Genomic DNA, 24,055 nt, shown 5'->3' with positions numbered 1-24,055 from the left:
TTAATTAACTAATCCCAGGTGCTGACTAACCCTTCTCTTCTTCCGTTGCCGGTTTTCCTTACTCTTCTTCCCTCATATTTTCGTTATAATATCTTTCCATTTACATACGTTTTACGCCCACTTAAATTTTAACAAATTTCCCTTCTGTCATTATTTTATCCGTTACTGTTACCTTATTCTTCCGCTTTTCGATGGTCCACGTTTCACGCCTACAAACTTATTTGCTCTAGAGCTGAAAAACTGCGATTCAACACGTAATTCCAGTAGAGTTTGTCTACTGAAAACAGTTTCACTCTCGAGCGCCAATCTGCTATTGATGTTAATTTTACCATGGTTTGGGACCATACTAATGTAGTACTTTTCAGATGGAAGTTCCAATATTTGACTGCATGGATCGTTTATTCTACTGTACTATTATGATTTCGGCCTTTGGCCATTTTCAAGAACAACAGTGTTGGTCTGATCAGATTTGTAAAAACGAAGTGATCCTCGAAATCATAAATTCCGACTATTACTTCCTTTATATCACTCTGGTTACACCCAAAATTGTGGTACTTGAAAATTGCCAAAGGCCGAAATCATGATAGTACAGTAGAATAAACGATCTGTAGAGTCAAATGGCGAAATTTTCATTTTAGAAGAAGTATGGCGACCCTGCCAGGATTTTTTTTAACATTCTGTGTGGTGTCTGTTTGTTATGTATCGTGTCTCCCTACCACTTTCGCGCAACGACGCTCTGAGCGTGTTTTTTAGGGAATTAACTAGTTTGAACCTGGGACCTGTTGCTGGTAAGGAGACACCAGACCACACATGACATGTAGAATTCAGAAGAGTTCAGTGAGACTAGCGATGATATAACCAAATACTTAATGATTTCAGGGTCAGCTCCACTGCACTTCCTGTAAGAGAATCTTAATACTAACTAAATTTAGTGGAAGGGGTTCACGGCTTTCCTATTTTTAGTTAGGTGGTAAAATTACGTCGAAAAGCAGTTAAGTTTACCATTGGAAATTTTATTCTACTCACAAAACATCGTTTATAAATTGCGCTATTGATAAAAGGAAATGTTTTAATACAGGATGGTAAAAACCAACTGCGTTCAACAAAAATGTGAACGAATATTCCCTGAATGGGTTTCCAAGTTCTACAATGGATCGAAGGATGACCTATGCCATATCACATCTATAATCTAGGTTTAAATTAAGTTTCACAAAAGAGAAAGCTATCAAAATGGTCTACAGTGACCCTCAATTATCTTTAAATACTTATCTAACTTGTCGTAAATTACAGTGGCTGATGTGGCTTCTCAATAACTATATAACAGAAAAATCATCACGTTTCAGATTTTTACTTCAAGTGGCAAATGTGAACACCATGAGCTTTAATCGACGAGCGACACTAGTATTACACAAAAAGGGGGTGTAACCGATGGGACTTCTGCAGTTCTGAGTGAAGCTTTATGCGCTGTTATGCGGCATCGCGTGCGTTCATTACCTTGTCGGTGTTTGTCAGGGGGCGGCGGGCAGCACAGCTCCGCTCACCTCGTCGTCTCGGAAGCAACTCCTGTCCTAACTTCTCCTTACTACAATTTACCGAAGTTGGTTTAAAAAAACTATCTGGCTGTGTTTTCATCCGACCAATCAGGGTCTCAATGTTAACGTTAAGCTCCGCCTACAAAAATTCTGTCTATCCAATGAGAAACGTTATACTTTTCGTGGTGGGGCAATGTTTTTAAAGTTTGCAACGTAACAGAGACGCGAAAAAGTCTCACGCTAAAACTTGCAGCTGGTGTGGTCCTTTTAGTGTTATCGTAAGATCTATACTGTTCTTCCGGAGGGCTCTATCTTTTAACATGGGCTGGGGGTGGTCCTGATGTAACAGAGACGCGAAAAAGTCTCACACTAAAACTTGCGGGTGGTGTGTGGTCCTAGCGGTTAGCTGGCGACGTGGGTGTCTGTCCCTTATCGTAGGGCCTTCCAGCTTAACACGGTTCTCCTCTCGGCTTCTGTTCTCGTTTCTCCTCTCGGAACTGCGTCTGCCTCACGGTGGGAAGGTATGACATGCATTTAGGCATTCTTGTGTTAATCAGTGGTATTCCATTTGCTCACTCGTCACTCGTATTACTTTGGTTAATTTAATGTCACGATTTATTCGGAGCTATGTGACATACTACTGGATTTGCTTATCATGTCAGGGTTTTCATGGAAGGTGTTGGATTTGCCTGACACCTTACAAGTACTATTGATGTCTTCCTTGTATTGATCATTTCGTATACTTTTATTCCTGAGATAGGAAGATTCTTCACTTATTTTACTAATATAGTCTGTTTAATAAGAAGTACTTTCCTTTTAACGGCCGTTCGTGACTTTTATTTATATTTTGTTAATTCCTTACAACACTCCTGCCGCAACAACTACATAGACACAGCGGGTTACGGCTTGTACACCGTCTGACCAAAAGTATCTGGACACCCCTATTTTACTGCACAATTGACCACTAGAAGTCGCGAGAGGCGGACTCGCAAGGATGAATGGAAGCAGGGAATATTGTGTTGTTAGTAGGAAAGCAGTAACAACAAGATGGATCACTCAGGCGAACTCAGTGATTAGTCGTTAGGTAACACCTCAGTAACAAATCCTTCAGGGCATTTCATGCTAAAGCTGCCCAAAACGACTGCTAGTCATCTCATCGTGAAAATGTAAATATTAAATGGAAATGCAAATGAACAACCGCAGCTAAACCAAGTCGATTCAGACTTTCTTGCTGACGGACAGGGACCATCGAACGTTGTGTAGGGTGATTTTAAAAAATTTGCATGAAATCAAGGGAAAGAATCAGTCTATGGGTCCAGAGTGGTACCGCCAGTGCAACTAGAATCAGGACTGGGCCTAATGAGTTAAAGACAATGGGGTACAATGGTCGAACAGCCCATCATAAGCCTCAAATTTCGTAGCCAATATTCATCGACACTTGAGATGGCGTTAACAGTGAGCCAGTGGACAGTGGATGACTGGAAACGTGTTATCTGCAGCAATGAATCACAGTGCATCCTGGCAGTCCGATGGAAGGATCTGGGATTGAGGAATACATTAAGAAAATTTCCTGCTATCGCGTGAAAAACTCCGCCGCGCGGATTGGCCGCGAGGTTAGAGGCGCAATGTTAGGAACTGCGCGGCCTTCCCGTCGGAGATTCGAGACCTCCCTGGGCATGGGTGTATGTGTTGTCCTTAGCGTAAGTTATGTGTAAGCCTAGGGACCGATGACCTCAGCAGTTTGGCCCATTACGAATTCACACACATTTGAAAATTTTCGGGTTTGGTCCTCTTTTTGCGCTTCAGAAAACACTAAATGCGGAACGATACGAACGCATTTTACAACATTCTTTACTGCATACAGTAGACGAACAGTTCGGAAACGACGACTGCTTCAGTCAGCATGACAATGCACGCTGTCATAAGGCAGAATATTTGAGGCAATGGTTTATGGACAACAATATTCCTGAAATGGACTGGCCTGCACAGGGTCCCGAGTTGAAGCCAACGGAACACTTTTCGGATGAGTCAGAACGTCCACTTTGCCTCAGCCCTCAGTTTCAAACATCACTACCCTCCCTGCTTTCAGCTCTGGAGGAAAAATGGACCGCCATTCTTCCACAGACATTCAGATACCTCACTGAAATTGTTCCTAGCAGGGTTAAAACGGCTACAAAGGCGATGGGTGGACACATCCTCTACTAGTATCTACTAATAGGTGGCCCTATACTTTTGATCAGATAATATATGTCAGTCGTGCTTCCCACTGTCAGGAGAACGGCACGCGCAAGATTTTTAAGTAATGAAAACTGTGGCTATCCATATGAGTGCCAAAGAAATCCGCTAAATTTCGGGTACACACAAATGTAAAGGCTTTCAATTCAATGAAGTACCTAGGGATTACTGACACATGACGCAGTTGGCGCCAGTCGTTTCTCTGTATTCATTTAAGATCTCTGCGATCGACTCTGTATCGCGTGGCCGCGGTGTTCCTCTTTGGTCGCTTTTCGGCTACTTCCGCCAACGAGGCTGTGGGGAGAGGCTGACTTTTGGTCGGTTGGTTGCCGCTCCGGTGCGCAGTCTGGTTGCCGGCGGTCGCTCTTTGCGCATGCTCTGCTTCTTTCTGTCACGTGGGCAGTGGGGCTGCATACGGTGCGGCTTTGGAATGTATCAGCCTGCGACTGGATACACTGCAGAATCAGACGGTGGGAATTATTCAGGTTTTTTAAGTACTGCTGTATATATGTATATTGAATTTCGTGCTGTTTGCAGTTAACGGCTCTTTGAATGTTTGGATGCCCATGTTATCTGTTTCGTATTGATCACTGGTGCACAACTTATTGAACAATGGTTACCTGTGTGAATGAGGTTTGTCTGTTTTGAACGCACTTGAGATACGGGCAAGGAGTGTATATCTAAGTGTATGTCTTTGCACTCCGAAATAACCACAGGTTCAATTTTATGGCTGTCTGCCGGTATTTAGGTAATGTTTTCAGAGGTAAACAAGCAGGGGGCTTAACGATGAAAAATTTATTGTATGCTAGAGTCCTGTAATACTGTAATTATTGAATGTATGTTTATAGAATATATATAATACAGTTAATCGGCTCTGTTTTTTTTAGTTAAGTTATGACTACGTGATTTAGCACTATGAACAAATTCTTATATATTTGAGTATATTATCACTTCATGCTTTGGCAGTAATAAGCCTGTCCGCACATACGCGTATTATTAATGACAAAGTAGTGCATATTTAAATGGCTTGTGGGTCCCTTGTGGCCGTATTTCTGTTTGGAAATTTTTCTAATGTCTTAAGGATTGTGTTACTCTGGATATTGCCCAGTTGCTGTGTGGTTTTATGTTGTTGTTTCAGTGGTACAATCAGCGGTGCCCGTCGTCGCAAAATAGCTGGTCGTTTAACTTGGGGACGACGCATTGGTGGCGGCCAGTTTGAAATTCTGTCGCTGTGTTTAATCATTAGACTCCAGTTCTCCGGAGATTTTGAGTATTTTATTATTTGTTCCTGGTGACGCCGAGCCATCCATATCTCCTTTGCCGTTCCTTTCAGCTTTCATTCAGGCTCGATCTGAGGTGTAGTTTCCGCGCACCTCTGATGTGCCACTACTTGTCACAGAAATTTTGTAATACCTGAAAGATGCCTTTCATTATACTGAGGTTTTTTAATATCTTATTCAGAAAGAGAAACTGTGAGTTTTTTGTGATGTTAGATCATAAAAGGTATTCTGCTTCTGTGGAAATTTTTGTCAGTAAACCATTTATTGTTAGTATGGTTCTTAAGATTTATGTAAAGAGGGTTTTAAAATTATTGTTGGGCGTGGGCTTTGACGCCCGTAGGCATTTTGTTTGTTTAGTAATGTTTCAAATCCTAGGGCAATTATGTATATTATTCTGGGGTAATAGCAATTTGCTGTTGTCATGCAACTGTTAAATCTGTTGGAAATTAGAAGCCAGAATTTGTTTGACTGGTAATTATTGCATTGTCTTTATTGAGTTGAAGTATCCTTTAGCGTGTGTCCGACGTCGCAATTACAGTTATGAACTACTTAAAATGGGACGGTCACTTAGATAATGTTGTGGGGGAAGCGAACAAAAGACTGCGTTTTATTGGCAGAACACTTAGAATATGCAACAGTCTGCTAAAGCTATTTTCTACAATAGGCTTGTCCATTCTCTTACGGTGGCATGGGAAAGCACTGACTAAGGACATCGAAAAATTTTAAAGAATGGGAGCTCGTTTTGTGTCATTGCGAAACGGGGGACAGAGTGTCACGGATACGATATGCGAGTTGGGATGCCAGTCATTAAAACAAAGCCCTTTTTATTGCTTCGAGATCTTTCCAGCAAATTTTGATCACAAACTTTCTCCTCCGCACGGGGAAATATTTTGTTGTCACCCACCTACATCTCTTGAAGGTGGCTCGATGAAGACTTTGCCAGGCACTTAGCTGTGAATTTCAGTGCGCAGGAACAGATCCTGGTCAAGTGTCATATTCATCACTGTGGTAGTCATACCATGCATACACAGCATGAAACATGTAGCATGTTGTAACTCACTTAAAATACATAAATTTCCTTCTGGGCGTACTGCCACCTCATCCCATAACATACTTAAAATGCTAAAATAATAAAATATTTGACGTTTCGTCTGTGTTTCCTCATAGTGGAGACTAGTTTAGATGAGGAATAGGTGCTTCAATAGATCGGGTTTATAACAGTGTCATAAGAACGCCTGTGTGCAACTTCTTGCATTTTATTGGCTATAAATACCACTGGTTGGGGTTAAGAAAAAAGGGATGGGGTGTATTGCTGGCTATTCATGGATTAGTCGGCATTCTGGTGTCCGATAAGCCATTGTGAATCGGTGACATGAGCACAGGATTACGCTGGCCTGCTGTCAGCTGCCCAGTTGTGTGTACGCTGTGTGTTTAGCAGGTCGCGGCTGTGTCCGGTGAGGAAGACGTCCTGCGATCACACTCTGCCCATCGTACTGGGATTGCCGGCAGTCAGTTCGCGTACGCCCATCCACAGCCGTCTCGCAAGTACTCGGGTTTCCTGAAACCTTACTGGCTCGGTCTCTGGTTTAACCACTGGTATATTCAGTTTGCTCCAAGACTCTGAAGGGCAACTTCAAGGCGCTCAGATGGTGTAAACACTTTCTTCTCGACCACTGATCGCGAAGTGGAAACAGTGGCAATTTGATGTTGGCACCTGTCATATTTGCATAGGCTCTGCCAAATCGTTCAAACTCTTGCTACTCTGCGATCAAAACCATGAACGGTGGTGGTTGATGCCCCACTGCTCGGAATGAATACTGACACTTTTCATGCGCCCATCAGTGAAGTGATTAGCGAAGGAATCATCGGGTCTCACAACGCAGACACATCTCATCATGTTCTATTCGTCGATGCAAGTGCAGCAAGAGACTTGCAGCCCTTGGAGAAACGACGAGACCTCACGAAGGATGGACACGACGACCAACGAGATAAAATAGAGAACGTGTTACGTGTCGACGCCCAGCAGAAAGCAACCATCCCCAGCAAACTGTACGTACTTGCACTGCTGAATTAAACGAAACTACTGGTAAAAGCCTTTCATCTTATTTGTTGAAAGTAGAAACGTAGGCAGGCTCCAACCTATGGCGCTAGGCAGACTTATTAGACGGAACTATGAGTCGTTATTCAAGAACACAATCAATATTACGGCGTCAGGGATAAACCGTCTGAAAATCGAGACAGTATCAGGATTAACTGTAGATGCCTTGGTTCACCACTTTTTCTTAGGAAATTCAAATTTGGAGACCGATACTCCAAACTTCTTTACTACTAGATAAGGCACCATCAATAGTGTTGAAACCTCACTTACAGGACGAAATGCTAACGGAACTGACGTTTCGCTGCTTAGCTACTACCATTAGGTGACTTAGTAAAACTGTAAACTTGAATCGGGAAAAGGCAACAAAGCCGTCATCAGTTTGTGGAGTGACATTTAGATCAAAGCGGCTTCAACAGATTGTTTATATTCCTGGGATTTTCTTCGCAGCGGAGGTGTATGCACCATCTGTCTTACAATGCTATAATTGTCTGAGATTTGTGTTAGCGAACACACCAGAAGAAGCGCCAGATGTGCGTACTGCACAGACCCATACAGAAGTGAAGCATATTGGAGGGCCAATCAGCGAATCGGTATTCAATTGTGCCGGAGATCATAATGCCCTACCTATAAATTGCCCAAATATCTTTAATACAAAGAAATTAACAAAATTATATCTGTCAATACTACCTTCCGAAAATCAGCAAATGTGTTCGAAAACAGGCCTTGTGCCACTACAGCTACCTCTTCTCCAAACATTACGAGACTGGGTACGGAATTCTTCCCCCTCCCAACTCAACCATGATGGGTGATGGTTGCTCTCTGCGTGGCGTCGACACGCAACACATTCTCCATTTTACCTCGTTGGTCGTCGTGTCCTTCTTTCGTGAGGTCTCTTTGTCGTTTCTCCGAGGGCTGCAAGTCTTTTGCTGCACTTGGATCGACGAATAGAACATGATGAGATGCGTCGGCGTTGTGAGACCCGATGATTCCTTCGCTAATCACTTCACTGATGGGAGCATGAAGTGACAACTCAAGGCAACTATCAACACCGCCACCCAGATACGTAACAACCAAACCAAGCCATGACGACAGTGTCACAGATGTCAGGAACGGAGGCTCCACTGGTTTCACCGCCGATACTACCGTCCCCTCCTCTAGTACAGCATGTCCAACTCTACCAAAAGCAACGCATAAATTCTATAGAACACAGAGATTCCACCAAAGCAGAGTCGCCAGAGAACAACTGTATAAATCAGAACTTTGCCTTCCCCTTGCTCCGTTGGGTCCCAAACTCTAGCCACCACATTACAGGCTCAGCCAACCGAGTGATGTTGGGAAATACTTGGTTAACAACATTTTAAATATAATTATGGCTGCGATGACTAATGGACGCACTCCAGATCAACAAACAGATTCGATTCATGTTGAGGGTTGAATAACACTTAGGCGGTTTTTTGTTCCACTGATTTTTATTTGTATGAACTAGTTTGCGGCTTATTAGGCCATCATCAGATAACTACTGGCTATTGTTTACAAGGAGGTTGTGTTATTACAAACCAAACATTCTGGACTAAGATTCAACGCAGTTACATACGATATTAAGTTGTGGTATTGTCTTTGGAATTTTTAAACGGGACTTTTGACTTTTTGTTCTGTAAAACTGTTCTTTAATATAATAAATCACATTTTATGGTTTGTCATGTATGAGAACAATTAGAATTATTTAGAATACACATTATTACAAAATTACAATTATTTGGTATTGGTTGTGAACAATTGCACTGGACACTAATAGTTGGTTGTACAACAGCGATGTTAACCAAATATTACATTGTTACAGTTGAGTTACAGTTAGGAATGTAAACACATAAGGGATATTACATTGTACTGGGGTGTGAACTTGTTTACTATTGGGACACTCTATGGTTAGTAGCAGGTTTGCTGTAAAGTGTAAAGTTTAAGAGTGGTGATGTGCTCAGTGGTATAGCATCAGGGACAACTTGAGTACACATCTAAAAGTGATACACATGAGAATTAAAAGCATTCTACATCCGAGTGAGTTGCAAAGAAACACAATTAACCTGTATCTACATCTGTGTGATTACTCTTCAGTTTACAATAAAGTGCCTGGCAGAGGGTTTAATGAACCACCTTCAAGCGGTTTCTCTACCGTTCCACTCTCGAACGGCACGCGGGAAAAACGAGCACTTAAATTTTTCTGTGTGAGCCCTGATTTCTCTTATTTTATCGTGATGATCATTTATCTCTATGTAGGTGGATGCCAACAGAATGGTTTCGCAATCGGAGGAGAAAACTGGTGATCGAAATTTCTTGAGAAGATCCCGTCGCAACGAAAAACGCCTTCGTTTTAATGATTGCCACTCCAATTCACGTATCATATCTGTGGTGCTATCTCCCCTATTTCGCGATAATACAAAACGAGCCGCCCTTCTTTGAACTTTTTCAATATCATCCGTCAGCCCCACCTGATACGGATCCCATACCGCACAGCAATACTTCAGAATAGGGCGGACCAGTGCAGTGTAGGCAGTCTCTTTAGTAGATCTGTTGCACCTTCTACGTGTTCTGCCAATGAATCGCAGTCTTTGGTTTGCTCTATTCACAACATTATCTATGTGATCGTTCCAATTTAGATTATTTGTAATTGTAATCCCTAAGTATTTAGTTGAATTTACAGCCTTCAGATTTGTGTGACGGAATATGAAGAGGACAACAATGTTACTAATGCTTTTCCCTGAACTGTAGACTGCGCTCTTCCAAGCGAAGGGTACTGCACCTGATCAGGATTATACTGACTACCCAATGCTACGACACATTCCACACAAAAGGAAACTTCTGTTGCTCAAAATTTACAGTAGCGTATGGACACAAAAGATCAAAATCGACTCCCTGAAAAGGTGTCGTCCCGTCCCCATCAACAATTTTTGAAAAATATGTGATAAACTGGAGATGTATCGGCATGTCATCTTACTATCGTGTTCGGTGAAGTCAATGGAAAAATTACTAAGCGATGCTTAGAAAAGTGGTGTGTAAACAATGAAATGTTAGTGGAGGAACAAATTGGGCACCGTAAAGTAAAAGGGGCCACTGGAATCCTTTTACAGTCCATTACTGCCATACAGCGAAATTTCTCTCTGAATAATTGCATGGCAGTTGCGTTCATAGACTTCCTTAAAGCGTGGACAACGTCGTAGTGTCAATTTTTGGGGAAAGTGGAGAAACCTTATATTCCAAAACCAATAGCTCGTAATTTTGTAAGCTTCCTGAACAACAGGAATACAATGATTTTGCAACACGGAGCTACTTTGGGATCGAAGCAACTACCAGAGGCCTCCTGAAGGGGTCCGTTCAAATGGTACAGGTGGCTCTAAGCACTATGAGACTTAACATCTGAGTCATCAGTCCCCTAGACTTAGAACTACTTAAGCCTAACTAACCTAAGGACATCACACACATCCATGCCCGAGGCAGAATTCGAACCTGCGACCGCAGCAGCAGCGCGGTTCCGGAGTGAAGCGCCTTGAACCGCTCGGACACAGCGGCCGGCTAAGGGGCCCGCCTTGTCTCCCCTGTTGTTCAATCTCCGTTTTGCAGACATTCAAGATCTTTTTCCCATTGACGTACTAGTGTGACAGTACGCCGATGACATACGGATGTATGCCGTATACATTGGTCTTCAGTCTTGTCATCTGAAAATGGACACCGGTCTCATACGTCTGCTTGAGTGGCTTGTAGAAAGTGGCTTCGAAATATCTGACAGAAAATCTGCTCCAATGATGTTTACTTGAAACCGGAATCCAGTAGCCCAAACAGTGCCACTCGGACAACATAATTTTCCAGTTGCGAAAATGACACTATTTTCTGGGATGATTATAGGTGATAAAATAAGATGGGCTCATAATATCCAACACACAATGAACACACGTGAAAAAGCAGGCATTCTCGTAAGAGCTACGACTGGAGTATGGCGAGGCTCTGATAAGCGGATAGCGATGACTTTTTACCAGCCCATAATAAGAATGTATAGCTCAGCGTCAGTTACTTGCGTATAGTTACTGGGGCTTTTATGCCAAGCCCAACCAATGCATTGCTGGTAAAAGAGAATTAATCAGCGTTAAAACTGCGAAGAATATTCGGCTCTATTTCGACCAAAACGGGTCCCTCGACGAAAAAAACTGGCAATTAACGTCTTGCTTTGGGCGCGGGAGTTACTAGATAACTAAACAATTCCCACCTGTAGCGGCTGAATGTATGAAGATATAGGCATTAAGGCACTAGGTGTGGGGTAGTTCTCTCATACCGCACTACAACAGACGGTACGAGACATCGACTCTGCAAACTGATGTCAGGACCTATTTAACGTTTCAAAATCAGGATCCTAGTAACGCAATTCCCTTCTCACTATCACGATGCATGCGTGGTGTATACAGATGGCTCCATAGCAGACGTAATAGATAATATCTGATAATATGCCAATCCAGCAACTGATTAGAAACCGTCATAGTAATTGTAACAACCTAATAGCTGCCCCAGTTTTCGACGATGTGTTTCGGTTGGATACGATCTATCGCAACATCGTGATGGAATGGATGAAAGGCCACTTTGAGACACCTGGAAATAAACTCTCGTAGCAAACCGAGCATCTCTATATGCAGATATTAAATATAACCTCCCTCTCATAGGACATTGATTTTTAGATCAGTGGCACTCACTAAGCATTAATTCATCCCACGACTCCAAGAGTATCATGATATAATAAGACAAAAACACCTCGGAGCTTCACGACAGCTATAGCGCGACTGAAATTTCATCATTTGAAATTCAACAAACACCTCTATCGGCTCAATCTCAACATCTATGTGAAAGGGAGAAGATAGAGGCCATATATTCCTACAATGTCTTTGCAGCAAGAATTACATAAACGTCCTTGAAAACAATCTTGGTGATAATAGTCATCATTTACCAAGCATCTTCCAAACCTTGTACGCATCTAGCGATACAGTATCGTGCAAAATACTGTAAGAGTTTGCCAACAGTGCCAACATTCAGTTGTAGCTACATGGGCTGCTAATCTAAAGCTCTTTGCAATTAGAATGCCAGGGAAAGGCCAAAACACAATTTAACTACCTTCTCACGTGCTACTCAATGGGATATGGAACGTTCAACCTATAAACGTATGTCGCTGTGTTCCCCCCTATATGCATTTGTCTGAATTCCAGTGTACCTATACGTATGGGTGTTATACCCAAATCTGGTTCTTGTATAATTTTCTCATATTCTCTCTAGATGCTACTTCTAGACCTGCACAGATATTCAGTTCTTTATCCGCGGCTTTTGAAACAGTTCTTACAGGACACCCAAAAGAACATTTTACTGTTACTATAGTACATAGTCATTCATCTACATCTACGTGATTACTCTGCTATTCACAATTAAGTGCCTGGCAAAGGGTTCAATGAACCAATTTCAAGCTGTCGCTCTACCGTTCCACTCTCGAAAGGCTTGTGGGAAAAACGAGCATTTAAATTTTTCTATGCGAGCCCTGATTTCTTTTATTTTATCGTGATGATCATTTTTCCATATGTAGGTGGGTGCCAACAGAATGGTTTCGCAATCGGAGGAGAAAACTGGTGATCGAAATTTGTTGAGAAGATTCCGTCGCAACGAAAAACGCCTTCGTTTTATTGATTGCCACTCCAATTCACGTATCATACCTGTGGTGCTATCTCCCCTATTTCGCGATAATACAAAACGAGCCGCCCTTCTTTGAACTTTTTCAATATCATCCGTCAGCCCCACCTGATACGGATCCCACAACGCATAGCAGTACTTCAGAATCGGGCGGACCAGTACAGTGTAAGCAGTCTCTTTAGTAGATCTGTTGCACCCTCTGTGTGTTCTGCCAATGAATCGCAGTCTTTAGTTCGCTCCAACCCACAACATTATCTATGTGATCGTTCGAATTTAGGTTATTTGATTTGTAATCCGTAAGTATTTAGTTGAATTTACAGCCTTCAGATTTATGTGAGTTACTGCGTAATAGAAATTTAGCGGATTTCTTTTAGTACTCACGTGAATAACTTTCCACTTTTCTTTATTCAGGGTCAATTGCCACTTTTCGCACCACACAGATATCTTATCTAAATCAATTTTCAGTTCGTTTTGGTCATCTGATGACTTTAAAAGACGGTAAATGACAGCATCATCTACAAATAATCTAAGAGGGCTATTCAGATTGTCTCCTATGTCATTAATATAGATCAGGAATAATAGAGGGCCTATATCACTTCCTTGGGGAACGCCGGACATTACTTCTGTTTTACTCGATGACTTTCCTTCTATTATTACGAACTGTGACCTTTCTGACAGGAAATCACGGATCCAGTCGCACAACTGAGGCGATATTCCATAGGCACACTGTTTGGTTGGAAGATGCTTGTGAGAAACGATGTCGAAAGCCTTCCGAAAATCTAAAAAATCTAAAAATATGGAGTCAGTTTGACGTCTCCTGTCGATAGCACTCGTTACTTTATGAGCTAAAGAGCTAGTTGTGTTCCGCAAGAACGATATTTTCTGAATCCATGCTGACTAGTTCAAATGGCTCTGAGCACTATGGGACTCAACTGCTGAGGTCATTAGTCCCCTAGAACTTAGAACTAGTTAAACCTAACTAACCTAAGGACATGCTGACTAGTGTCAGTAAATCGTTTTCTTCGAGGTACTTCATAATGTTCGAATACAGTATATGTTCCAAAACCCTACTGCAAATCGTCGTTAGTGATATGTGCCTGTAATTCAGCGGATTACTCCTATTTCCTTTTTTGGGTATTGGTGTGACTTGAGCAACTTTCCAGTCTTTAGGTGCGGAACTTTATGTGAGCGAGCGGCTGTATATAATTACTAAAAATTGAGTTCTTGCATCTGCATACTCTGAAATAGTATGGAAAATAATATGTATTGAATTGAAAATATCCCAAGTGTGTCCCAACCGCGATTTATCAATTCATATTACTTCTGTATATCCAGTGTAAAATTTTCGGCGTGATTTCTCGCTTCAGTACACTATGTTGTTGAAAATTCGTCTTATGTCGGCATCTGTCATTTGTTAAGTCTATGTAAGTTCGTACCAGAGTACAAATTAAACTAATATATACTCTTTACTTGTCAAAAACAAACTCCAGTGTTGAGATGCCTGTGTAGCCACGTTCCGAAAGCCAATAATAATAATAATAATAATAATAAAGATCGTTATAGATTACCCACAATCCGTATAGCGCTCCACAAGTGCCGATTTGCTGTGCTGCCAAAATCAGACATGACCCTCATGCTCTGCTAAGCAGGTGCTAACAGACCTTTCTGTTTCCTCAGTGTTCGAATTTGACCTAATCTACTGATGCTGCCGCTAACGAACTAAATTAGTCCACGGCCTGAGGAAGGCCGCTGCAACAACGCCAAAAAGTTCAGTAGTTTATTATTTTAGCGTTTTAGTATTTTCTGATATGACGCTGTTGTAACCCAGATTTTTATCATCTGAAGAAGGGTGGTTAGTAATTGAAATCGATAATTCGACTTGTAATTTGTGATCAACTCAAATAATATTTGGTCTTGGATTGCTATCGAGTCAACAGGAAGGCTTGAAATGTTCGCAGCTTACCGGAGAATGAGGATATGCACATGCAGACACTGACGATGGTGGTCATGGCCTCAGTGCCGTGTCCTAGCTCCGCCAAGTAGTCTGCGAAGACGAATGGGTACGAAATCGCTGACGACAGCATCACCACCTGCAAGAAGATAATTGGTATCACATGTTGACCTGGCCTCCGCACGAACAGGTCGCTGCCAGCTGTTGCTAAGGCCTGCACATCGTTGTGCAGTTTATGCACGGTCATGAGTACAGCCTACATCTTACAACAAATGCGCTCTGTATTGTCAGTGCTCCACGGATACGCCGACAAATCAACCTGATCATGAAATACTTGCTGTTTATATGACGCCGACCTGTCATTCCCTACATGGGTTACGGAGTTCTCCCGCACTGAGAGAGGTAAGATACGTAGGTAGTTTTGCTTCCATAGCTATGTGTTGTCAGTGATGAATAGGTACCATGCTGTCACTGTTTTGTTTCCTTTACTTGGAGCACTAATTCTCGTCGTCAGACGGCAAAATATTCAGTAACTTTACATGAAGTTTACTTTCTGGCTTTTACTGTTTCGTGTCCATGTTATGTTTTTTCAAATATTAGTGTCGTGGCCGTTTTAGACACTAAAGATAATTAAATAGTTGCCATCGTATTCACGTTGTCTTCAGCTAGCACGTTGTACATTTTCACTCAGTACCTTCTTGTGTATTCCACTTTTGTGCTGTTGGTGACAAGACACTTTTTTATCAATTACTAATAAAATACCCAGTATAATTGAATTTTCACAACTAATCTCGCAAAAGAGTGTTCCTATCATTTTACAAACACTATTCTCATAAACAATCACTTTCATTTGTTGTATTTGGAATAAGGTCCTCTAACAGCAGGATAATAAAAGTAGGTGGTAAGGTAAAACAGATTCATATAAATAATACTGTATGACAGGACTTCAACTCCCACCACTGCTGTTCAAAATGTATGTCGGAGAATCATTACAGGAAGTGAAAAAAATTCGAAAGAGGTTTGGAAGTTCACGGGAAACAGATATTAATGCTACGGACCGCAAATGACAGAGAACATGCGGAAAATAAGACCTATCGAAAGGCCTGGAAAACATACTTAAAACTGAATATGCTTAAGGATAAACAGAGCAAAGACGGTACTGAACAGTAGAGTAGGAGGACGCCTGCATCCTCTCTAATCCCACCAATTTTGTTGTTGGTTACTACGTATGCTACTTACATTACTACGTATGCTACTTACATTATACGCTCTCCATGCTCCGTTAATGTCTCTCTCTCTACACCCCTCTCCCTCGCTCTCTCCAGCCACATATATAAATTGCTAACAAGCCTTGATTTAACGTGCCACAGATGCCTCTGATTTAATAGTAATGGCAATAAAATATATAAAAAGTTGTAATGCACCAGTAATAATTCGTTTACCTCAGTGCTTAATACAGCGCCGTAGCATAATTTCCAAGAAATTACCGTTTAAAGAAATGAATCATTTGAAAAGCACCAGTTGGAAAATTTGATATGAGTATGTGTCATGCACTTGATCTGAGAACTATAAGAACAAAAAACTGTCTGATATTTTGATTTCAGAAATTCAATAGCAGCGTTACTACCCCTTCAGCCTTATTTGATAGCAAGTATTCTAAAGGTCTTTCAGCCTCTGATTCTAATACTCTGTCTACTATATTTTTCAAACCAACGTCCATTTCTTCTTCTTTCATAATAACAGACAGTTGCATTCCATTATAGAATCCCTTGGTGTACTCTTTCCACATAGTCGCCCTCTCCTCTACCTTTAAGCGTGGAATTCCTTTCGCCCTTTCGCCTTTGAAACTGTTACCCTTACTGCATATAACTGATTATTGATTTTTCAATATGCTAAATCAGTCATTCCAATGGCCATTTTATTTTTTCTACTTTCTTTCTACCTTTTCGCTTTACTTCCCTGTTCTTTCTATTGCCTTCAATCCTAAGTGCAATCCTAAGTGAACAATATTGCTGTAGCACTTCCGTTCTGGAGAGTTTTAGCCTTTCATAGGTAAAATGTGGTATTTCTTTTATTATTCAAGGTTTCTTCGCAGTTATCTTCTTTGTACATAAATTTTTCTGTCCAAAGTTTATGACTGCCTTCTACAGTATCGTCTATTCTTCTTGAACGGAACGGTCTATTTTCGTATTCATTATAGCAGTATCTACAGCCCCAGAGAGACTCCGACAAGAATGACACATCTATGAACTTTTAAGATTAACTTACTTTTTGCCCCAACATGCTATTCATTACGAATCATGCACACGTACCCCTATTTTCTGTTGCAGCTGATATTACCCGGTATTTATCAACCGAGAAATCCCTATCTTCTTCCTGTTTCACCTTACTGACTGATACTACAATTAGATCCAGTGTTTTCACTTCCCTTCTCAGATTTTGTAGCTTCGTCACCACGTTCAGATTTCTGACATTCTCATGATATGTTACTCTTTCGCTTCTTTTTCAGTCTCTTTCTCATCGTCACCACCTCATTGCCAGTCCAGTTATGAAGATCCGAAGGGGCTGGGGAGGGGGAGGGGAGGCAGGGGGAATAATCCAGAATTTTTTCCTAATACATGCAACATTTTCTATGGTCTTCAGTACGGTGTCTTTTGTATCTTCATGCCGTAAATCATTGCTGATTCTTCCGCTTTTAGGTGCAGTTGCCCACCATCAAGGGCAAGAGGGGGCTCTGAATGTCCATCTGCCCTTCTGTCCTCTTTGAAAAAGGCGTTGTTGGAATTAGGGTGATTTCTTATATAGCATTCCTTAGGCCGACAATGCTGATTACTATTATTTAAACCGAAACAGTACTATCGTAAACAATGGTCTTCATACCTTGGCTATGCTAACGTTTAAAAGGGGAGGAAGTTGTTTCATTCGATCGTTTCCGCCTACATTCGAAAATCAACGGCCCTTTTATTTTCTTTTTCATGGAAGAACTTACCCTTTCTGTCTTGACTAACTCTCATTCGTTTGGTTTGCCATATTTTTTAAATTATCTATTTGTTGTTAACATATGGTAAGTTACTGTCAAACTGTGGCTGGAAAATTTTCCGTAGCCAGAAAACGTATCCATGTGGGTTAGAATTCTATGTCAAACATAACTTCTAATTTCTCACGGCTTTCGAGATCCTGAATGCTAATTAATTCTCCGAGACGTATGCGAAAAATATTGGCGTCTATATAAGAGGTGTGGTTATAAAATATTGCTGTGAAACATTTTATTTCACAAACATACATATTAAATTATCGTCGCCGTCACTACGCTCTCCCCTGCTCTATTCCTATAGCGCTGCATTAGGATTTTTAATTGCTGGAAACAGTGCTGGAAGTCTTGCCTGTGAGCTCCTTGATGACACGTGACGCTTTTTCTTTTGTTGCTTCAACGGACTGAATCTTTTCTCTTTTAACACAGACATGACTTAGGAGTGTAGATAAAAGTCAGGCGAATAAAGTGGATGGTGCAACACTGGGACGCTATATATCGCTAGAAACTTCTTAACACACAATGCGGTACGATTCGGTGCGTTGTCTTGATGCAGAATCCATGTCTCGTTCTTCCACAATTTGGGTTTTTCTTTTTTCTTATTTGATCACAGTGTTGAGCATGAACCTCAATGAAATGTTAATTAATAGTTTGACCTTCAGGATTCCAGTGAAGATTTACAATTCCATGAACATTGAAAAAAAAATCACCCTCGCTGTTAATTTGGGTTTCCTCATTCGAGCTTTTTTCTCTCTCGGGGAAGGTGAGCCCTTATAGTCCATGGACTGGTGTTTAGTTTCCGTATCATAAGTGAAAAGCAAAGATTCTTGAGATATTATAAATCTTTCAAAGGAATTAGGATACTTTTCAATGGTATTCAAAGAGTCACTACAAATATTTTCGCGAGCTTCTTTTTGTTCGATCGTGATAAATTTTGGCCTTAGTTTCGTACACACTTTTCTCATGTTAAATTGGTTATGTAAAATTTGTCTGACGGATTCTTTGTTAATTCTCACAATTTCAGCAATCGATCGAATACTCAAGTGACTTTTCAGATGTTTTGGGGCTCGAAGGGAGGCCCGAGCGTGAGTCACCTTTCCATCTTTGAAACGACTGAACCACTTAAAAGTTCCCGTACTTGATAAAAAGCTTTCGTCGTACACTCCTTTTGTTAAAAGATATGTTTCAGTAGCAGTTTTCTAAGTTTCATGCGAAACTTCATCTCAGTTTGTTGCTCTATTATTACATTTATCATTTTTCTGGCAAAACAAAATAACAGCCCTTACACAAACCAAGGCCGTGGTCACATTGATTTGTCTACCGACACCAGAGAAGCTGCATTCGACCGAGAAGGTATCACGCGGTACAGCTATTCGTTGTTCATCTTTGGCGCATGCGTACTTACTCTGTGACAGCATCAGCCCCCTTGCTTTATAGCCATGCTTCGTATGTAAAAGTACAAATGCTTTCATAACATTTGAGGGAGATTCATGCATAATAAAATGCTATCGCGTTGCAGCCGGTCTTAGGGTTGATATCTGCTTTATTGTTAGTAATGCCTTTTGAGGTAACTTGGAGGTGTGGATACTCACGCTGTTGAAGGCGACGGAGGCGGCGACGACCCACCCCCAGCCCCCGTCCGGCGCCGCCCCCTGCGGCTGCCGTGCCGGCGCCCTGCCATCCTCATGGTGGGCCTCCTTCCCTCCCTCATTACGCAACTGATTCCTCTGCGGCTCCCCGTCGGGTCGTTCCAGCTTCTCTGCCTCCGTCAGACGATCCTCGCGATTCTCACGCTGCTGCTGTTCGTCATCAGCTACCAGTGCCATTCCGTAGGCACTTGTCGTACTCTCTGAAAAAAATAATAGAAAAAATGTATTAAGGTAAAGAACGTCAGAGTATTAGTTACTTAGTCGAGAGATAGAGATATTTTCTCCTTTTTTATGCTAGTGCAATGTGGGTTTTGATATGCAAATGATCTTACATGACACGAGGGAGGCTCAATAAGTAATGAAACAATTTTTTTCTCTCTACCAGTTTCAGCTGAACAAAATGCGGAATTTGTTGTGGGACATCGTGCAATATTCCCGTAGCAGCCCCTTCAGATTCTTGAAGTTCCGATAGGCAGTGGCGCTATACATAGCCTTCAAAATGACGTCTGTAACGAAGGTGCGTTTGTCATTGACTTTCTTTGGGCGGAAAACTAGAGCATTGTAGATATTCGTAGGCGCTTGCAGGATGTCAACGGAGATCTCTCAGTGAACAAAAGCATGGTAATTCGTTATCATCTGTTATCATCGCTACAAAGTCTATTTGAACTCCCGAGTGCTGGCCAGCCGCACACAGCTGTGACTCCTGCAATGTTGAAACGTGCGGACACTCTCATTCGAGTGATCGAACGATCACAAACACCTTGCTGCTCAGCTGTATGTCTCTATTGGTAGTGCTGACACAATCATCCACTAGTTGGGGTGCTCAATGACGTCTGCTCCCTCGGTTCCTCATTACCTAAGACCATAAAGATGTACTAAGGACCCTACGAGTTGAGTTATTTGCACGTTACGAGGTTGATCGTGACAATTTTTTCGGACATCGTTACAGGCGATGAAACGTAGTTTCATGACTTTGCACAGGAAACAAAACAGCAATCCATGGAGCGGCGCTACACCATCTCTCCTCCGAAGGAAAAGTTCAAAGCCTCACCCTCTGTCGGTAAAGTCATGACGACAGTCTTCTGGCACTCTGAAGGGATTAATCTGATTGACGTCCTCTCTCACGGTGCAACGATCAACTCTGAAGTGCACTGTGCTACCCTCAGAAACTAAAGAAACGATTTCAGCGTATTCGTAGTCACAAAAATGCAAGCGAACTTGTCCTTCTCCATGACAACGCAAACGCAATACCTCACAGAAGTCTGCGCACGCGGAATGAACGAACAAAACTAAACGGCTGTTCTTTCTCATCCACCTAACAGCCCGGATCTCGCATCTTACGGCTTCCATCTCTACGTTGGAATGAAGAATACACTCTGCGGGAATCAATACGTGGAAGATGGAAGCGTTATTGATGCTGACTCCAACGTCGACCAGTAGAAGGGTACCACGCGGGCATACAGGCCATCCCAGTAAGATGGCTTAAGAACGTCAAACTGAACGGAAGTATGTTGAAAAATACGGGCTTATTGTCATAAGAGTTGGGAATAATATGGTGTACGGTAATCCCAAATTTAACCAAGCTCTTTTCAGAAATGTAATTTCAGAGGTTACTATTTCCCTCTAACAAAATGTTTTCCATTAATTGCGTACGGATTTGCTTGTGGTATCTGGCTAGTTTTAGCTGAGACGAGGAGTAGCCCTCGGTAGCAAGTTTTTCCTTTGTGCAAAAAGTCACACGGACAGGGCTTACATGGAGGCTTGCGCCAGGCGCATTGTGAACGTGCGTGGTCTCTGTATCAGGAAAGGCACTGGTTTGCAGAGTATAGAGGCCCAGAATCTGGACCGCGGATAAGAACTGGCAGGAGTTGTGGGAGAGCACTCACGCACGCAATAAGCCCGGTTTGTTATTTCAGTGTCGTATATGGTGCCGCCTCCCCCCATGAACCATGGACCTTGCCGTTGGTGGGGAGGCTTGCGTGCCTCAACGATACAGATGGCCGTACCGTAGGTGCAACCACAACGGAGGGGTATCTGTTGAGAGGCCAGACAAACATGTGGTTCCTGAAGAGGGGCAGCAGCCTTTTCAGTAGTTGCAGGGGCAACAGTCTGGATGATTGACTGATCTGGCCTTGTAACATTAACCAAAACGGCCTTGCTGTGCTGGTACTGCGAACGGCTGAAAGCAAGGGGAAACTACAGCCGTAATTTTTCCCGAGGACATGCAGCTTTACTGTATGATTAAATGATGATGGCGTCCTCTTGGGTAAAATATTCCGGAGGTAAAATAGTCCCCCATTCGGATCTCCGGGCGGGGACTACTCAAGAGGACGTCGTTATCAGGAGAAAGAAAACTGGCGTTCTACGGATCGGGGCGTGGAATGTCAGATCCCTTAATCGGGCAGGTAGGTTAGAAAATTTAAAAAGGGAAATGGATAGTTAAAGTTAGATATAGTGGGAATTAGTGAAGTTCGGTGGCAGGAGGAACAAGACTTTTGGTCAGGTGATTACAGGGTTATAAATACAAAATCAAATAGGGGTAATGCAGGAGTAGGTTTAATAATGAATAAAAAAATAGGAGTGCGGGTTAGCTACTACAAACAGCATAGTGAACGCATTATTGTGGCCAAGATAGACACAAAGCCCATGCCTACAACAGTAGTACAAGTTTATATGCCAACTAGCTCTGCAGATGATGAAGAAATAGATGAAATGTATGACGAGATAAAAGAAATTATTCAGGTAGTGAAGGGAGACGAAAATTTAATAGTCATGGGTGACTGGAATTCGTCAGTAGGAAAAGGGAGAGAAGGAAACATAGTAGGTGAATACGGATTGGGGGGGAAGAAATGAAAGAGGAAGCCGCCTTGTAGAATTTTGCACAGAGCATAACTTAATCATAGCTAACACTTGGTTCAAGAATCATAAAAGAAGGTTGTATACCTGGAAGAATCCTGGAGATACTAGTAGGTATCAGATAGATTATATAATGGTAAGACAGAGATTTAGGAACCAGGTTTTAAATTGTAAGACATTTCCAGGGGCAGATGTGGACTCTGACCACAATCTATTGGTTATGACCTGTAGATTAAAACTGAAGAAACTGCAAAAAGGTGGGAATTTAAGGAGATGGGACCTGGATAAACTGAAAGAACCAGAGATTGTACAGAGTTTCAGGGAGAGCATAAGGGAACAATTGACAGGAATGGGGGAAAGAAATACAGTAGAAGAAGAATGGGTAGCTTTGAGGGATGAAGTAGTGAAGGCAGCAGAGGATCAAGTAGGTAAAAAGGCGAGGGCTAATAGAAATCCTTGGGTAACAGAAGAAATATTGAATTTAATTGATGAAAGGAGAAAATATAAAAATGCAGTAAATGAAGCAGGCAAAAAAGAATACAAACGTCTCAAAAATGAGATCGACAGGAAGTGCAAAATGGCTAAGCAGGGATGGCTAGAGGACAAATGTAAGGATGTAGAGGCTTGTCTCACTAGGGGTAAGATAGATACTGCCTACAGGAAAATTAAAGAGACCTTTGGAGAGAAGAGAACCACTTGTATGAATATCAAGAGCTCAGATGGAAACCCATTTCTAAGCAAAGAAGGGAAGGCAGAAAGGTGGAAGGAGTATATAGAGGGTTTATACAAGGGCGATGTACTTGAGGACAATATTATGGAAATGGAAGAGGATGTAGATGAAGACGAAATGGGAGATAAGATACTGCGTGAAGAGTTTGACAGAGCACTGAAAGACCTGAGTCGAAACAAGGCCCCGGGGGTAGACAACATTCCATTAGAACTACTGACGGCCTTGGGAGAGCCAGTCATGACAAAACTCTACCATCTGGTGAGCAAGATGTATGAGACAGGTGAAATACCCTCAGACTTCAAGAAGAATATAATAATTCCAATCCCAAAGAAAGCAGGTGTTGATAGATGTGAAAATTACCGAACTATCAGTTTAATAAGTCACAGCTGCAAAATACTAACGCGAATTCTTTACAGACGAATGGAAAAACTGGTAGAAACGGACCTCGGGGAAGATCAGTTTGGATTCCGTAGAAATGTTGGAACACGTGAGGCAATACTAACCTTACGACTTATCTTAGAAGAAAGATTAAGAAAAGGCAAACCTACGTTTCTAGCATTTGTAGACTTAGAGAAAGCTTTTGACAATGTTAACTGGAATACTCTCTTTCAAATTCTGAAGGTGGCAGGTATAAAATACAGGGAGCGAAAGGCTATTTACAATTTGTACAGAAATCAGATGGCAGTTATAAGAGTCGAGGGGCATGAAAGGGAAGCAGTGGTTGGGAAAGGAGTGAGACAGGGTTGTAGCCTCTCCCCGATGTTATTCAATCTGTATATTGAGCAAGCAGTAAAGGAAACAAAAGAAAAATTTGGAGTAGGTATTAAAATCCATGGAGAAGAAATAAAAACTTTGAGGTTCGCCGATGACATTGTAATTCTGTCAGAGACAGCAAAGGACTTGGAAGAGCAGTTGAACGGAATGGACAGTGTCTTGAAAGGAGGATATAAGATGAACATCAACAAAAGCAAAACGAGGATA

At 41.8% G+C, this 24,055-nt stretch overlaps 1 protein-coding gene across 1 annotated transcript in view; it reads right to left on the bottom strand.

Moving 5' to 3' along the window:
* Positions 1 to 19,455, bottom strand: part of LOC124788650 (monocarboxylate transporter 14-like) — a 66,600-nt gene extending 47,145 nt beyond the window's left edge. Inside the window, exons 1-2 of the mRNA XM_047255926.1 lie at positions 19,432 to 19,455; positions 14,821 to 14,947 (exon numbers count right to left, since the gene is read on the bottom strand). Coding sequence (XP_047111882.1) covers positions 14,821 to 14,941 — 121 coding nt within the window. The 5' untranslated portion in view covers positions 14,942 to 14,947; positions 19,432 to 19,455. The remainder of the gene's footprint in view (positions 1 to 14,820; positions 14,948 to 19,431) is intronic.
* Positions 19,456 to 24,055: the final 4,600 nt, after the last annotated feature.

Source organism: Schistocerca piceifrons, chromosome 3 (genome assembly GCF_021461385.2).
Source record: "Schistocerca piceifrons isolate TAMUIC-IGC-003096 chromosome 3, iqSchPice1.1, whole genome shotgun sequence".
Lineage (NCBI taxonomy): Eukaryota > Metazoa > Arthropoda > Insecta > Orthoptera > Acrididae > Schistocerca > Schistocerca piceifrons.
This window is presented reverse-complemented; position numbering and strand designations above follow the sequence as displayed.